Here is a 17,300-nt window from a genome sequence, read left to right on the forward strand (position 1 = left end):
CACCATCAGTGTTTCACCAATAACTGGTTTCCAGTAAAATCTATACACGTGAAACCCACGCACAACAGAAGAGTATGAGAAATCCATCGAGTTTTTCATTTGTTTTTGGTAGTCATCAGGAAATTAATTTTTTAAAGAGGAGTTCTGTCTTGTATTGTATTTATTTTTCTAATTTGAGTTGTGATAAAGTTCATGTTTTTCTTCTTTTCTTTTTCAGTTCTTCTGTATTTTTCCTAATTAAGTTTACATTGATTGCATGGAAATTAATATGCTGTAAGAGACTTTCATAAATAGACTCGAATTGAGCTGATGTTATTTTTTTATATCAAGTATAATCGTTTATTAATGTCAGTGATATCTACTGTGAGGAGTTTCAAGTATTTTGTTTTGGCGGAAGAAATTTATGTAGGCCTAATGTTGGGGGGGGGGGGACATTATTAATATTGCAAATTTTCTATATGTGAAATCATATTAAAAGTAAACACACAATAAATAAAATATGCAACTGGATACGAAAAAATTCTTGTCTGTTTTTGACAGAAGTTGGGAAAAACGATGTTGTCCTGTCTAGGTAGAAACAGTACAGGGAAAAACGATGTTGTCTTGTCTTGGGAGAAATGTACCTCTTTAGTATGAAGAAATTGTTTCTTAACTTGAATTCCCGACTTTTGTTTAGTTTGTTTTAATTCATTGCAATATCGCAAGAATAATTTGTTTGTGCTAAAAGTAATGCTTACACTTAGCAATGTAGGTAAGTGGAGATAACTTCCAGTACAGCCGTATTCCATTTGTATTTCAATGGATACGAACGTGTGGCAATTTTTAGTAGACTGAATTTCAAACCTTACAAACAAAATGATTATCTTCCAAAAATAATTAATTTAAATTGTTCGTATAGATCGGAGAATTACCGTAGATACAATGTACAAAGACAATAACTCTGCTAAATGTAACAACCTGTTCCTCGTTTGTCCATGGCCAGCAGGTGTCAGTAGTGTTGTAAAATCTTGGACCCACTGCTGAACTTTCTCCACAATCTTGATCTGATCTGGGGTTAACATGGTGGTCATGGCAAGAAAGTGCTTTTCAAGTCTGTTTATCAGTGGGATTGGAAACTTCTTGTAAACAATTTGCTTTTCTGCTACCACAATCAATCTACAATGACAGGCATCAAAACAAAGTAAAAAAAAAAGATGAAGTATATTCTTGTGGAAAGTTTTAGAATTACGCATCTTTATTTGAATATATATATATATATATATATATATATATATATAACATCTTAATATAACTATTTTACACACACCTTAAAAAAAACTAAAGAGTGAACTCAAAACAATATCCAATCCAATCACCAAACCAAGTGAATAACTATTATTTGGAGTTCTCTTGAGCATGATATGTGACTTAAAAAAATAATTTGACAGAACAGGGATAACTGAAATATCTGCTTATTAGACAAAATGATAAAACACATTTTCATAAAAATTATTGGCAAGTCAACTGTTACACTGGTATTAAAAGGCTGTACCTGAAGTCCTTGTGTACTCTACACTTGACTCTGTGGGTTCCTAATCCAAGATCCACAAATCTCTGACCTCCCATGTAAACATAATACTGGGAAAAATAAATCTGATTATTACTTTACAGAATAATAAGATCTGACTGAAAACTTTAAGTATATAAAAATACTCAGTCATTAGGCAAGGATATATTATCTGCCAGCAAACATAAAACAAATGTTAAAAATAGTCATCAAAAAGTCTATCAAATTGCAATGAAGTTGTATAGGAATAGATGTCAGCACTTCAGAATTTAAATGCATACCTGATTCAGTGCATCATAAAGGCTTTCATACAAATTCTCCAAGTTGAGGAGAACTACAGACCTCCCTGTTTCCATGCAAACCTTGATGCGGTTGATGTTCCTGCACACCTAAACACAAACAATTGTATTATATGTATTATTATAATATGATTACATCTACACAGAGATACACAAGACTTGTATACTATTCATCTTATACACTATATTCATTTTTGTATGACCTTGTCAGCTAAAACTACATATCAAAGATATTACAGATGTACACAAATATTGTGACTTTATGACTTAATTGAGGAACTATGAACATATTTATTATGAACATCTTATTTTCAATTATATATTTAATGTAATTGACCAAATATCTACCTGTGTGTATTCTTGGTCTTTTGGAAAACTGCTTCCGAATATGATGATAGTGTCTTTCACATTCAGGAGATGATGTTGTAGAATACTAAGAGCAGCATAGTTCTCTGTCAAGATGAGCAAGTACCTACTCTCGCTAAAAATGAAACTTAAAACATGCATCCATTTCTAATTAGATAATACTTCACACATCTATCAAAATGGCTTTAAAAAAGCAATATATGTGCTACATTTCTTTTTATCTCTCCTCAGGGCAAGATTTTTATGTACACTATGTAAAAACCAACTGCAAGCACATGTCAATTTATGAAGATTGATTCAGAATCAGTTTTACCTGTCCCCTATGCGTCCAGTGAGACTTGCACGGATAAGGCCAGAAGGAGAGTTGTCTGGATCATCTGGTCCAACCTAGGAAGAAGCATGAGCCAATTAGTTTAAGCAGAGTAAAAAAAAAAAAAAAAACTGATGCAAATACATCTACAAAATCATGCAAGCAGTAAACCTATATAAGTACAGTGACCTTCAATAATTCTCCATGCATCAGTCTTCACCAGACATAAAATATGCTTTACTAAGCTGCTTATGAGCTATACATAAGATACTGAGTAACATTTTACCAAACTAAACATTAATTTATTAAAAGATAGCGTGTATTGCTCCTTACTGGTTCATTCTTGTTGACAGAAGGCAGTAAAGCAGCAAATTCTTCTTCTGGTTTGACAGTATCTAGGCCTCCAAAGTTCCTCTTTATGGCATGTTTTAATTGATGCCACGATGGGTGTTTTTTTGTGTCAGCAGCAAATGCATAAACCATCTTAACCAGACTGAAAAATTATAGAACCAGAGAAAACATTACAGCAAAAATCTGAAAATCCCATTTTAAAAGCATTATCAAATCCCACTGACAGTTTTGAAATAGTAATAAAAGTCATTGTGATGTCCGATTTTTTCTTACAAGCTATAGTCTCAAATAACATGCAATGGCAGACATGAACTTAATTTAAAGTACTACGTCATAATACCAACCTGTAGAAATCTCTTAGTCCAAAGAATTCTCTCATTGTTGATGTTGACCTTTCATACAATGTCAAGTATGCATTTGACATGGGAGAAATGTATGGTTCAATCCAATTCTGCACCAGCTCATCCGAAGAACAGATGTCCCTACAATTATCAACAAAACATTTAAGGACGCTTTCTCATATTTCATATTTCTGCCCTAGTGATTTTGATTAAAATTTTAAGACAAAATCTTCTTACCATATGAGTAAAAAATATGAAAAAAAAATTGGGGGTACTCCAGCTCGTTTTTGACAGGTGGCATCCCGAAAAACGCTACGTTTATTACATTGCCTTATATGGGGATTTTTCCAAAATGCCCTTAATTTTGCTGAAAAATGCAAAAATAAAAAATTCTACCCTAGCGATTTTAATTTTATGTGGATATGTTATAGATCTTGGTAGACCTCAAAGAAATTTACAGAAAAATATGTACCACACCATGCTTGATGCAAATGCTGATATATATTAACCACGACATCTTGATTTTCCCCCTAAACATGAAGAAATTATTTTTATAAACTATGTATTATATAAAATTTGCTAAAGGTTGAACACAAGATTTTGTTAATTGAATGGGATGAAATAAAAAAATCAAATAACAGGGATCTTCCTGGGTCAAAATCTGGCTGGGCCATTTTTAAAAAATGTGTGCCGTGAATTTTTTTGTGATAATTCATTATGTTTCAATATAATTTTTTTTTATTTTAATCTTGATCATATTAAGATTAGAAACACTGAAAAAAGGCTTGGTGCTACTACTCTTATTGCACGGCCCAGGATTATGAGATCAAAGGATTTTCTGCTCTTTATTATTGCATACATCAACTAAATTTCTTGAATCAAGACAATATTCTAATACATTATGGGCTGAATAATTTCTGTTAAGTAATTTACAAACTAAATTGGTAATGATTGGGTAAATTTGGATAAAGTTGGAATAAAGTATAATTTATCTTCTAAAATATACTGTTTATTTTCCCAGCATAAAAAGTATTACATGTATTTGCATAAAAAACTTTGGTCCTCTGTTGTGTGTTTTATGGTTTTGTCCATTTGCACTTTAACAAAACCATTACAAGAATGACATCCCAACACGCCAGATGAGTGCACACCTACAGTATTGCATCTTTCCAGGAGAGCTAAAAATCGCACTGTTTACAGGTCATATTGTTCAATAACATACTTAAATAAAAAAAAAAAAAAAAAAAAAAAAAAAAAAAAAAAAAACATGAATCTTATTATTTAAACTAATTGTGAGAGAAAAGAGAATTGTTTTCAGCATTCAAATCACCTCAACCTGGGTGATCGGGAACCAATGCTGAAGAAGACAATGTCTTGCTACACACATCGTAACCATATGACAAATCTAACCAATACACTTTGTGGTCAAAATTCAAGCCCTTGTGAATGTTTTCTGTGAGATAAGATCATGTCACTGCTATACAAGCCTTACTAAAACGCTCTATTCAATCCCTTCTTCACGTAATTTCGTACATTGCGGCATTAGTAAACAAAGTCGCAAGTGGGTACTTATGTCGTAAAAGACCAAGCGTTCACTGATACGCAACGCACTGTTGACATATTCGTAGCGATTCGACCAAAATAACATCAAATATTTCATACAGATTTCTTAAAAGGATGAATTACGTAATCTATTGCATGGTATATTTTCATAATTAGCCGCTATCGCAAAAAAAAAACTACTCATGCGCGAAATCTGAGCATTAAAATTAATTTTAAGTGACGGTTTTTCAGTTAAAAGACTGGTTAATATACAAAAAGGTATTCAACAGCAAAAAAGTAAAAACTACAAACCAAACTTGTAACAAGCAACCCTTGGTAAGGACATTGTCAAAGTGAACTTGTCACCTCCAGCTGGTCAACTTTTTGAAGAAAACGCTATATCACTTCAATAATAAATTTTTATTTTGTAATTTACTATGACGTCTTGAGTTCTTGACCCATACCTGGCAGTTTGAGTCAACTCCATGTCATCAGGGACCCCTCTTTGCACAAGTATTCCTCTGTTCATCTTAGCAGGATCCAAAGCCCAGTTGGAAATCCCAATAAAGGCCACTTTTTTGTAGGGTTCAGGCTTATCATCGCCATCTGAACCATCCTCTAACAAAGGGTGCAATGTCTACAAAATGTAGCAGAAAAATAATCTTTAAATATTTAAAAAATAATTAATTAATTTGTTAATATTCTTCCAACAAAGTTTCAACAAAACTGTAAAATAAAAAAACTGTAAAATCAAAACTGTAAAAACTGCATCATCAACACTGTAAAAACAAATACAAATAACCTTAAGGGGCATCCTTGGAGAATCTTCAGCTAAGCCAACTTCATCCAAGACTACCACAGAGACAAACTCATCTAGGTTTTTGTCTTTCTGGAAATGGGCACACTGACGGAAGGTTCCCACAATGCCCTCTGGTGTGGCAAGGGGGCTGCATTGGAATGAGCCCATACGGACCTTTGAAAATATAAATTTATAATCAATACATTTTTAAAAAATAAAATGCATCTTTTATCTGTTTCCACTTTTCATCAATTCTGCCACAAATTATATCACAAATATGTGAAGTATATATTGATTAACATCACTATGCTTCATTTAAGAAATATGGACTGTTACTCTTAATTATCCTATGGTGCATCTAGTAAAATGTAAAAGTAATCCAGCATCAGGTATTGTCTCAAAGCAATTGTTCCTATTTTGGCTTTTTTAATAAATGAATTTTTATTGTTTTGTTACAAAATGTAGAAATTTAGCAATAACACTACCTGCTTAAAGCTTTTGAATAGTTCTGAATGTGCTGAAGCTCCCTGCATGGCATCAGAGACTATTGTTTTAGCAAGAGACTTGGAACTCCCAGGTTTGCCAACAAGAAACAGTGGGATTCTCAGCTCTATGCACACCACCATCATAAACACATTCTCTTTCAGAGCTTGGTTCCTGGCAATGTTATCACCCAGCTGAACTTGATCCAAGAAAACATCCTGGCATCTAGACAGCACACCAAATATGATGTTATTATGATGTTCTGCACAATCTCAGATTTTTTAACCAAATGAACATTGAATCAATTTTACCACATGTAGCATATAAATGAGAACAGTTTTTAAGTATCATTACATCCAATTGTGAACCAGTTTTGACTTAAGCTTTCACAATAGTACACCTAGACATTTTCAAGTTTCTATAACATCCTTCATCATCAAAATACATCTGAACAAACAAAACTAAACATTCCTCACTCTTCTATTTACCTTAAAAACCTACCTGACAATTTCTTCTTTGATAGTTGTGGCCCCATCAGGCAGACTGCAGGGAGCTGTGAACACCTGTGCAATCTCATCACGGTATTCTTTTCTCTTCTGTAGACAGGCATGATAGCACACACCAAGAGCAAGCAGCAGACTTCTGGTGACGCCATCTGGGGGCTGCAATAGTTTTTGTTATGTCCTAATACATTTATGTACAGATATTGCACACATGTCAATACCTGTGCAGAGAATCTTTTAGCAATCACTACAGGTGATAAATCAACATAATCAATATCCTCAATCCCGAGTATTTCACGATTCATTAATGAGATAAATGGCATATACAATAATAAGGTTGATTTATATTTAGTCAGTTTAGGCTGACTTCATCATTTAACGTATAATAATTGACCAAACTACCAATTCTCTGGCTAGAAATTTTCAGAACAAAAAGCCAACTGAATTGTTAAAAATCAATAAATACAATTTGATATTAAAAGAAAAAGCAAATCAACATACATCATATGTAATTTCTGTGACATCTTCTTGTCCTCTGTATTTTTCTTGCAGGTCTCTCTCTGCCCTCTCATCCATAAGATCCCACAAGTGATTACCATGTGAATAGAACCATGTCATCACATTCATGACTCTCTCAATGTCACGAAGACTAACAAAACTGCACTCATCCTAGAAGAACATGCTTCATTTACTGTATACATATGAGAGAGAGAGAGAGAATGAGAGAGAAAAAGAGGGAGAAGTCTCTGACAAACAGCTATTTTGCACAGTATTTCACTTTTATCCGAATTTTAGTATTTCACTTTTATCCGAACTTTGAAGTATGTACAGCAATTTCATTAATTGAGAGTTTTGGCAAGGCCTTCCGTACGACGTATAACGTGCGATGTCATCACTTTGTGCGTAGTTTTTCTCAAGGACAAGTCATAAGTCATACGGCACTACGTATGAATCGGTGATTACACGTAGGTAAGAAACGTATCAAATTTAATAGATTTACGCTTATTTCTTTCAAGTTTAACATACTGCAGAGGAATATATAGGGTGTTAAGATTCCACTGAATCACTTTTAGACGCTGTCGGTAGAAATACTCTGTGAAAACAGCTGGAAAAACAGCCAGTCAATCAGTCGTCCGTAGTAGCATCAAATTCAATTTAAGTTGATTTTTTTTCATAAACAACAGGATCTGCGGCATCAATTGACGTAAATAACACATTCCATTCAACATCTTAATTATTCATGTATCTAAAAAGAATCCAAATATTATAATATTTATATATAATATAAATAAAAATAATATTAAAAAACCGCATAAGGAGTGAGACCTGCCAAAACCACTGCTAGCTTTCTCGCGTACGTAAAACGTATTACGTATTGACTATACGTTACACGTCATACGGAAGGCCTTGCCAAAACTCTCTAATGTTAAAAATAATATTAAGTCATGCAAACCTCCTGCTCTCTCATGAACTTCTGTGAGGCGGCCAAAACTGCGCTGATTGTCCTTTGCAGCCCAGGAAGATTGGGTAGTGGGTTACTGTTCAGCTGCAATACAGGTCCAAATGAGAAGATGAAAATACGTAAAAATTGCATAAATTGAATCGTATCACAGATCCAATAGTCACTGAACAGAATATTTCTTTGACTATTTGTTGATCACATTTTGCTTTGGTTGTAAATAATGGCAACACCCTTATGCGACAGTGATCCTTTTTAGAGTAAATAATGAAGACAAATAAGAAGAAAACAAAAGAAGAATTGACTTAAGAAGAAAACAAATAAAGAATTGACTTACATATCTTTGTACAATCTGTCTGATGTACAATTCTTCTACCTCAGCACTAAGCTGCCCAAAGTCCCAAACCAATGGCAGCATACTTTGTGGCAATGCTTGAACTCTGTAGACAAGTTGTCTCATGGGCACATGGCCTGAAGAAAGAGCACAGCAACTGAATTATAGCAAAGGCATACTTAAGGGTGTACACAGTGTCATGGTATAATTACTGTCACAAGAACACTCCATAAATGTATGTCTTTTAAATAACATGCACCCCAATTACTGTAAATAATAAACTTTATTACTCCAAAATCACTATATTTAATTGGACTAAAATGGAATCTCTTCATTTTAATTTTCAAATTAATAACTGTTAATACTTACCTAGTTTGTCTTTGGTGTTTTCTGCTTCTATGTGATAACCTAGCCCAGACTGTTCTAATCTTCTGATCATGTCTGTTGAATGCCTGTAATGAGTTCAAAATATAAACTTATTATGAATCATAATGAATATATAAGTATATTATTACTCATTAAAGTACTGATAAATTATTTGTTCTTTAATAAGCAGTAGGTAATCAAAATATCTTTAAAGTTAAAAATTGTGTCAGGGTTAATCAATTCTGATTTTACATTGTTTCTCAAATGATCAAAAATGCAGTTTTAGATTCTAAATATGGTGGCACCAGAAATAGCAAATCTGATACTTTTCTACAAGCATACCTTCTATAAGGATTGCAAGCAGCAATGATCTTCAGGCCATTTTTATTCAGTGGAAGTTGTTTACCACTCAGGGTTCCATCACACATCACTTCTTTGATCAACCCTATAGCCTCAGTGGTGTTAGCTTCATCAAAAAACAGAACTGTGTGGATAGGGTATGAGGAGCATCTATTGTTTTCTTGCGCTATCTTCATAGCTTGTGTGACTTTCTTTGCTATGTCTGTGTGAGTGGTCCCTCCATGCACCTTTTGTTAAAACATATTATGAAAATGTCTTCATAAGCAATAAATGGCTTCTAATTCCACAACAAAACAAATAAGCAATTTAATAATTTGACAGTAAAAATTCTTATTAAAATCAACTAAAAAGCATAAAAAACCCATGAACTGAAAATGCTGGACATTTAATCACACTGGACAAAAGCAAGCAGATTCTACTGAAAGGGGAGTTGAAAATTATTACTGTTCACCAAAAAAGCTTCCAAATGAAAGAACTGTAACAAGACTTTACAATTTGCTATATATAACTATAAGGTGATACAACTGTACCAAAATTTACTTATAAAAGATACATATCATACCTATTATTTATTTATTTTTTATTAACCAAAGAGGATCAAGATAAATGACACTTAGGCATGAAGGAAATCAGAGAAAGTCTTCTTACCTTCATCAAGATCATGTTCTGTATATCTGTGCCCACGGGTTTCTGTAGATCGCATAAAAATTTGATCAACCTGGTCTTCCCGCACCCAGTCTCCCCCATTATCACAACTGGGATACCACATCTGGAATGAAATATTGGACAGTCTTTAAATTAAAAAAATTCTCATTCATAAAGAAGAAAATTACTATGATCACATGTACAATCGCAAATGAAATAAAACATTTTGTAGTTTTACTACCTGTTATAGAATGCTTGTTGGGTTAGAGTTATTGTAAAAATGTACTGAAACTAAAAAATGGAAAAAATTGCAATCTTCTAACATAATACAAGTCTAACTTCTCTTTGCATATCACAATAAAGGACATGTTTTCAACCTCTTTCACTTATAATCTAGATAACACAGCAGATCTAATTATTGAGTCTCTATGAAACTTGATTTACAAAAAATAACTTCTGGGGGCAATATTTTTCATCCAATTATTAGGTTTGCAAAATTAATAGAATTTCAAGGACTTATACCTGAATCTCATGTGAATGGCCAGCATCTTTTTTACATTGTCTGTTGTCAGTTCATAAGTAGTATCTGGATCATGGATGTTTTCCTGGAGGCCCATCACACTGCATAACTTTATTATCTTCTGCAGCCTATTCATTTAATTGGTAAAAAATTTAAGGATGCTGTAATCCTTTATCATACAAATACCAAAAATGAGTTTTTTCCCCACATCTAACTATTCAATAATGCATTAATGCGGCAAAAGAGAAATCTAAGAAACAGATTTTTGTTTTTTTACCCCAAAATTGTAATTATGACATCACCTGTAAAATGACATATGTCTAAATGTTAATGAATGTAGTCACCGAACACTGAAGATTTATTTATTACCCAAAAGATTGTGTGTAATGCAGTAAATAAGGAATTTTGGGGGAAGGGTGACAATATCCTTAACAAATTCAAATTCTGTTTCAACTAATAAATATGCAGCCCTGAGAAATAAAAAAAGGATTGTTCCTTTTCATAAGCCTTAACTTTACAGGACATTAAAATACATTTTCTTTTACACAAATAACACTGCAGTTGACTTAAAACATACCTGGGCAAATTGTCAAAGTTTTCATTCAGGGGCACTCTATTTGCCATGAGAGCATCTTTCAACTGAGCTGGCATGACTCCTCGTTCGATGATTTGGTTTGTCTGATTGTCAACAATGTCTCCATTTTGATTGATATTGAACCCCATGAATGTCATGGAGTGACCATCAGCATTGAAAAAGGTGTATGGATGAGAACTGAAAGATACATATAGCTCTTGCTTAACATGTATGGTTTTTCACTGGACAACTACTTGTCATAAGAACTCATCACAAATTTCGATAATATAACATCACTGAGCATAATGTTTGACTTTGTTACATGTACTTATTATGCAGAGAAAAAAGTTTTTGAAGAGTACAATTTCTGCTTCAGAAAACAATCCCAAACCTGAGTTCCCATCTCCGCTTCAGCTGGAAACGAGCCAACACATCTTCTTCTTCTTCCTCTGCTAACCACATCTACATTTAGCAAATACACATCACTTCAATATTATAGCAATCTCAGGCAGTTTTTTATAACCGTTAGATCTATAATGTTGGACTATGCCACTATTACAGCTCATCTGTGCATCAGAGGTCTGTTAATTATGGTTTCTTTTACTGTTTGGAGTTGTTTTATATAATTTAAAAAATCCAACATGGGCGTCAACAGCCAGAGAAATGTTTTTACTTAAATTTGTTGTTTTTGGCTTTCCCTTGAGAAGTACCTGATGTCCTGGTGTCTGTTCTGATATATCCAATGACCTTGTAGCAAAGTCCCTTGACATCTGTATCATAAATCTAACTACAAACTGAAGAAATCCTGGGAGGTCTCCTGATGCAGCTGCACTACAGAAATTTGAATTTTCACAATCTTGGAGTTGGGTATTCAAAAACCATACAAAATGCCGTAATTCAGCCCAGGATGGGTCCTCAATTCCACAGTATCTGTAAAAAATAAAAATATAATAATAAAAGAAACAAAAACAACAAATTAATTTAAAAATACAGCATGAAATATGACATCTAGGATGGCTAGTCAATTCAAACACTTTCATCAACAAATCAAGGAAACACCACTTTTAAAAACGGCTCACAAAAAATCCATCTGTCATCCTTTAAAAGAACTTCCATCAAGTATATGACTTTGTTACAAAAATTCGCTTGTGAAAATTCAAATGTATGTTGGTACCTCAGGAGCACCTGAAGGCACTCAGCATGAGTTTTCTCTGGTGTGCGAGGATTAACACCTCCCAGACCTTGCCCCTGCATCATTCTGTGTAGATACTGGAATGGTCTTTGGAATATGACACTGCGGAACTCTGTATCATCCATCAATTTATCATGTGCAGAACAGTCTGAAATTATTTACAAAAGCAGACACTTTGACAAAACTTAAATCCAGAATTATTGACCAACACACTGACTAGGCAAAATAAGACTTATTATTATTTTAATTACTAATACGAATCATGCAACAACCACATGATTATCTAAACATAAAAATCAATTGTTGACTTATTATGACTAATGTGAATCATGCAACAACTTCATGATTATCTGAAATAAAAAAAAATTAATTGTTGACTTTTAAGCCTTTGATTCACCAGAAAAATCAATTTTACACCTGTTGATCAACAATTTACAACCAATGCATTAAACACAAATGAGACTGCAAATGAGACATTTGCTATAAAACTTATTTCAATACAAATGGTCAGTACCGTGTGGTTTCCTCCTATCATTGATGAGAATGTACAAACTTTCCTTGGGTGATCTACACTTGACACTGGGCAAGAGTGTCAAGATGTGGTGAACAAACTGAACTGAAGGCTGCACATGTCCTCTCTGGAGCACAAACAAAAGAAAGCTAGGCCTGAGGGAAATTTTTCTTTGCAAGTAAATGCCATTAAACTGTCTTAACATCAATATGCAGCAGTAATGTAGTAGCTCTTATTCTTAAACTTTATATCTAACAAGTCTTTGTTGGTCTTAACTGCAGTTGTGAAGTCTTACTATATGTACTAAACAACAGCTGCATGTAACAAAGGAACTGGAGATTATGATCAGATAATTAAGTACTGTCTTCTACCTGCCCCTTTTCACCTTGAAAATACGTGAACAGGTCACACTAATTCCAGAATGCATGTCCACGTAAATAAAGAAACAAAATACTTTTAAAGAACTGTGAAAAACAAGCGCCTCACCTGATGATGAACCTCTTGTTTCATCATGAGTGGCAATGTTTCAATGACGTACAAGTCCCAAGGGGATTTTCTCCATATGTACCCCTTTTCATCCACCAGAGCTCCCAGAACTAACAGGTTGAAAAGTAGGTTGTCTACACCTTCTTGTACCTGTCAGACATATCATGGAAAAATTTTAGAGGAAAAAAAATAATAAATGGAAAATTAAACCAGACTTTCATCAAAATACTTTGTGAATACAGATATATGTATCACAGGGATATCAAAAGGCAATATATTATTATTATTATGCACTGTGTGTATTATCAGAATAAGAAAACCTGCATAATATGCTATTTTATTTTCAAAATAAAATATCAATTAATCAAACATAGGACTTACTTCATGTGCAATGTCAAGGTGAAAAAGTCTGGGGATTGTCTGGCCTGGGGTTGGGGTATAATTCAGTAAAGTTGACAACACAGCTGAGTAATTCACAGTCTTTTCTTGCAGTGGTATTGTAATGCTCACTTCCATTCTTTGCATAGATGGATTCAATGTCTTGACTTGTTTAGCTAATCTCCTGGCCACTAAGGTCTTTCCAGCTCCAGCCCTCGTCGACATTACTACACGTACACAACATCTACCATTCACAAAAAAATTGAAAAATAAATAAATAAATTAAATAAAAATCATAAATAGATAATATGATAAAAGAACACCTAAAGGTCTTAACAAAAGAAAAAAGGTATACATTTTGAAGACATGAAAAAACAAATTATTTCTAAACTCCTACCAATGGCAGTATCTCACATACAGTGCTTTTGACATGTGCTATACCTGCAAAGCACAAAACATACAAGTGAAATTAGATTGCCAGTATATGACTTCCTATTCAAGTTCAATAGTAACTACGGACCTATCTCAGCCAGTTTTGGAGATAAAAGGAAAGCAAAATTTGCAAAATTCAGTTCATGGTGTAAAGTAGGTCAAAGGTCAATTTTAAGGTCACATTTAGATTGCCAGTATATGACTTCCTTTTCAAGTTCAATAGTAACTATGGACCTATCTCAGCCAGTTTTGGAGATAAAAGGGAAGAAAAGTTTGCAAAGTTCAGTTCATGGTGAAAAGTAGGTCAAAGGTCAATTTCAATGTCACATTTAGATTGCCAGTATATGACTTCCTATTCAAGTTCAATAGTAACTATGGACCTATCTCTGCCAGTTTTGGAGATAAAAGGGAAGCAAAATTTGCAAAGTTCAGTTTATGGTGAAAAGTAGGTCAAAGGTCAATTTTAAGGTCACATTTAGATTGCCAGTATATGACTTCCTATTCAAGTTCAATAGTAACTACGGACCTATCTCAGCCAGTTTTGGAGATAAAAGGAAAGCAAAATTTGCAAAGTTCAGTTCATGGTGTAAAGTAGGTCAAAGGTCAATTTTAAGGTCACATTTAGATTGCCAGTATATGACTTCCTATTCAACTTCAATAGTAACTACAGACCTATCTCTGCCAGTTTTGGAAATAAAAGGGAAGAAAAATTTGCAAAGTTCAGTTTATGGTGAAAAGTAGGTCAAAGGTCAATTTTAAGGTCACATTTAGATTGCCAGTATATGACTTCCTATTCAAGTTCAATAGTAACTACGGACCTATCTCAGCCAGTTTTGGAGATAAAAGGAAAGCAAAATTTGCAAAATTCAGTTCATGGTGAAAAGTAGGTCAAAGGTCAATTTTAATGTCACATTTAGATTGCCAGTATATGACTTCCTATTCAAGTTCAATAGTAACTATAGACCTATCTCTGCCAGTTTTGGAGATAAAAGGGAAGAAAAATTTGCAAAGTTCAGTTCATGGTGAAAAGTAGGTCAAAGGTCAATTTCAAGGTCATAGTAAGATTGCCAGTATATGACTTCCTATTCAACTTCAATAGTAACTACAGACCTATCTCTGCCAGTTTTGGAAATAAAAGGGAAGAAAAATTTGCAAAGTTCAGTTTATGGTGAAAAGTAGGTCAAAGGTCAATTTTAAGGTCACATTTAGATTGCCAGTATATGACTTCCTATTCAAGTTCAATAGTAACTACGGACCTATCTCAGCCAGTTTTGGAGATAAAAGGAAAGCAAAATTTGCAAAATTCAGTTCATGGTGAAAAGTAGGTCAAAGGTCAATTTTAATGTCACATTTAGATTGCCAGTATATGACTTCCTATTCAAGTTCAATAGTAACTATAGACCTATCTCTGCCAGTTTTGGAGATAAAAGGGAAGAAAAATTTGCAAAGTTCAGTTCATGGTGAAAAGTAGGTCAAAGGTCAATTTCAAGGTCATAGTAAGATTGCCAGTATATGACTTCCTATTCAACTTCAATAGTAACTATGGACCTATCTCTGCCAGTTTTGGAGATATAAGGGACTAGATGTTATAATTTTGGAGTTACCATAATGTGCCTTAAATTTCGTACAGAAAAAATTAATTAAAATAAAGAAAATGTCATTTTGGTCAAAATTCTTGAAATAGGAGGTGCTCTGAAGTTTCAGAAGTTCAAATTTGATGAAATAATGTCATTTTTGAACACAAGTTGTCTGCTTTGCCAAGCCTTATGTTTTATTTTTCCAGAGTTCAAAATTTATTATCCATTACCGTACTGCACATTTTGCTTTTACCACCAATATGTACTTTTTGATACAGCGTAACTCGAAAACCGTATGGAATACAAAAAAACCGAGACCACCTCCAGTGTTGGGCTTTACATGCTCTACAAAATGCAAAAAAGAATGGGTCTCTAGCATTAACGGTTCCCGAATTAAAGACAGTTTTCAGTTTCGGTATCTTATGGCCGCTACTCCCGTGAAAATGCACCGATTGACCCCAAATTCATGGAGATGAAAGATGACCTGAAGGGTAACACTTTCCAATAATATTATTGGTTAAGTCTGTGTGGTGTCTGAATAACAGGGCAAAAAAAATTTTTTTCGTAAAAAATTTCATTTTTTTGAAAATTTTGGCCCATTTGACCTTGAAGTAGAGGTCAAAGGTCAAATCCAAGGGTATATTTGAAATCTACACATATGACTTTTGGAAAGCCGTCTATAGAAATTTTTCCCATAACTCCTTCCGTAGGGTAGATAATTAGCATTTAATTTTGCCATTTTTAGACAAGGGTGCATTGCAATGAGTGCCACACCCAGACCCCAATACCGACAAAGCCCAAATTTTACGTGGAACGAGTTGAGATTATAGGTGACCTAAATCCATGAGATGGGTACGGGGGCCCTTACCGTCTAGGAGGAGAAGCGGTAACGGTAGCCGTCCGGCGGAGCCGGCGGAACGATCCGGACGGGACCGAAACCATGTGTACCGCCAGCGCTAACGCTGGTGGTACAATAATCTAACAATTAAACCCACTAAACCCTTTTCATCTGGTTTATCCTAAATGTTAATCTGTATAGAAAGAAGTTTACATTTTTCTCAATTCACTCACTTTTCAATGTCCAAAGAGGAAACTGGTTTTAAAGGACCCTCAGGCACCCGTTGGAACTGTTGTTTCAAATAGTTCTGTATCTCTCTCACAGGGTAAATCAGTGGAGATTGTACGCGGTACCTGTCCAAGGCTGACACCAGACGTGCCTTGTCTTCTCTTTCACTGCTACATAAAACAACCAGTTGATAGTCTGTAAAATTAGAGAAATGGAAAATTGTTATGGTTTTGATTCTGGAAAATAAAAAATAAGAAAAAATGACTAATGTCCTCCACTTTTTTCTACATACAAGAGACACTGATAATGTTTTGTATATCTTACAAACCGCATGCCATTTTGAGATTTTTGAAGTGGCAACTATATAGCTTTGTGCCCTGACATTCTTGCCTGTTGTTCTCTTGACCAGTTTTTCTTCTGCTTTTTCAGTAACTTCATAGTCCAACATGTCAGCATTGACCAAGCAGTAGATTTTCCCAGAGTCATCTTGCACAGCCCTATTCAAAAGTAACAACACCTGAAAAAGAAAACAAAACAATCAAATTTTTATTTTGGATCCAATTAAAGTGTAAGTCCCTTCCCTTTGCTATATCATTCATTAGTGATACATGTTAATTCCTGTATTCAAGTATACTTAACCAGTGAGCGGCATTACATTTGAAACAAATCTTTTGACTGCAAGATGCAATCTGAATTTGTTAAGTCTCCTGGATAATAGGTAGCAATAAAATATGATAGCCTTGGAGAGGAGTAAAATGCATGGTACATGGGCACAATTTCAACAACTTAAATGGTTCACATTTGGGGGTTAGGGGTGGGCAAATGGCTGCAGTAGTTAAAAATCAAAATCCAAGGAAAAA

General features: G+C 34.1%; 1 protein-coding gene across 7 annotated transcripts in view; it reads right to left on the reverse strand.

The window, feature by feature from the left end:
• Window positions 1-17,300, reverse strand: part of LOC106180403 (E3 ubiquitin-protein ligase rnf213-alpha-like) — an 82,282-nt gene that overhangs the window by 35,703 nt on the left and 29,279 nt on the right. For all 7 annotated transcript variants that reach the window (XR_015332251.1, XR_015332252.1, XM_087002930.1 and 4 more), the window contains exons 27-53: window positions 16,831-16,957; window positions 16,446-16,635; window positions 13,369-13,609; window positions 12,988-13,137; window positions 12,505-12,628; window positions 11,973-12,138; window positions 11,509-11,728; window positions 11,190-11,260; window positions 10,802-10,996; window positions 10,227-10,352; window positions 9,708-9,828; window positions 9,042-9,286; window positions 8,703-8,785; window positions 8,337-8,470; window positions 7,994-8,086; window positions 7,042-7,209; window positions 6,539-6,699; window positions 6,040-6,262; window positions 5,558-5,728; window positions 5,220-5,392; window positions 3,217-3,354; window positions 2,855-3,014; window positions 2,525-2,598; window positions 2,194-2,326; window positions 1,828-1,935; window positions 1,532-1,617; window positions 958-1,155 (exon numbers count right to left, since the gene is read on the reverse strand). Coding sequence is in view for 5 of the 7 variants with exons in the window: in XM_087002930.1 (XP_086859056.1) it covers window positions 958-1,155; window positions 1,532-1,617; window positions 1,828-1,935; window positions 2,194-2,326; window positions 2,525-2,598; window positions 2,855-3,014; window positions 3,217-3,354; window positions 5,220-5,392; window positions 5,558-5,728; window positions 6,040-6,262; window positions 6,539-6,699; window positions 7,042-7,209; window positions 7,994-8,086; window positions 8,337-8,470; window positions 8,703-8,785; window positions 9,042-9,286; window positions 9,708-9,828; window positions 10,227-10,352; window positions 10,802-10,996; window positions 11,190-11,260; window positions 11,509-11,728; window positions 11,973-12,138; window positions 12,505-12,628; window positions 12,988-13,137; window positions 13,369-13,609; window positions 16,446-16,635; window positions 16,831-16,957 (4,079 nt within the window). In the remaining 2 variants the exon portion in view is untranslated. The remainder of the gene's footprint in view (window positions 1-957; window positions 1,156-1,531; window positions 1,618-1,827; window positions 1,936-2,193; window positions 2,327-2,524; window positions 2,599-2,854; window positions 3,015-3,216; window positions 3,355-5,219; window positions 5,393-5,557; window positions 5,729-6,039; window positions 6,263-6,538; window positions 6,700-7,041; window positions 7,210-7,993; window positions 8,087-8,336; window positions 8,471-8,702; window positions 8,786-9,041; window positions 9,287-9,707; window positions 9,829-10,226; window positions 10,353-10,801; window positions 10,997-11,189; window positions 11,261-11,508; window positions 11,729-11,972; window positions 12,139-12,504; window positions 12,629-12,987; window positions 13,138-13,368; window positions 13,610-16,445; window positions 16,636-16,830; window positions 16,958-17,300) is intronic.

This window comes from Lingula anatina, chromosome 1, assembly GCF_051362555.1.
Source record: "Lingula anatina isolate TDL-2025a chromosome 1, LinAna3.0, whole genome shotgun sequence".
NCBI lineage: Eukaryota > Metazoa > Brachiopoda > Lingulata > Lingulida > Lingulidae > Lingula > Lingula anatina.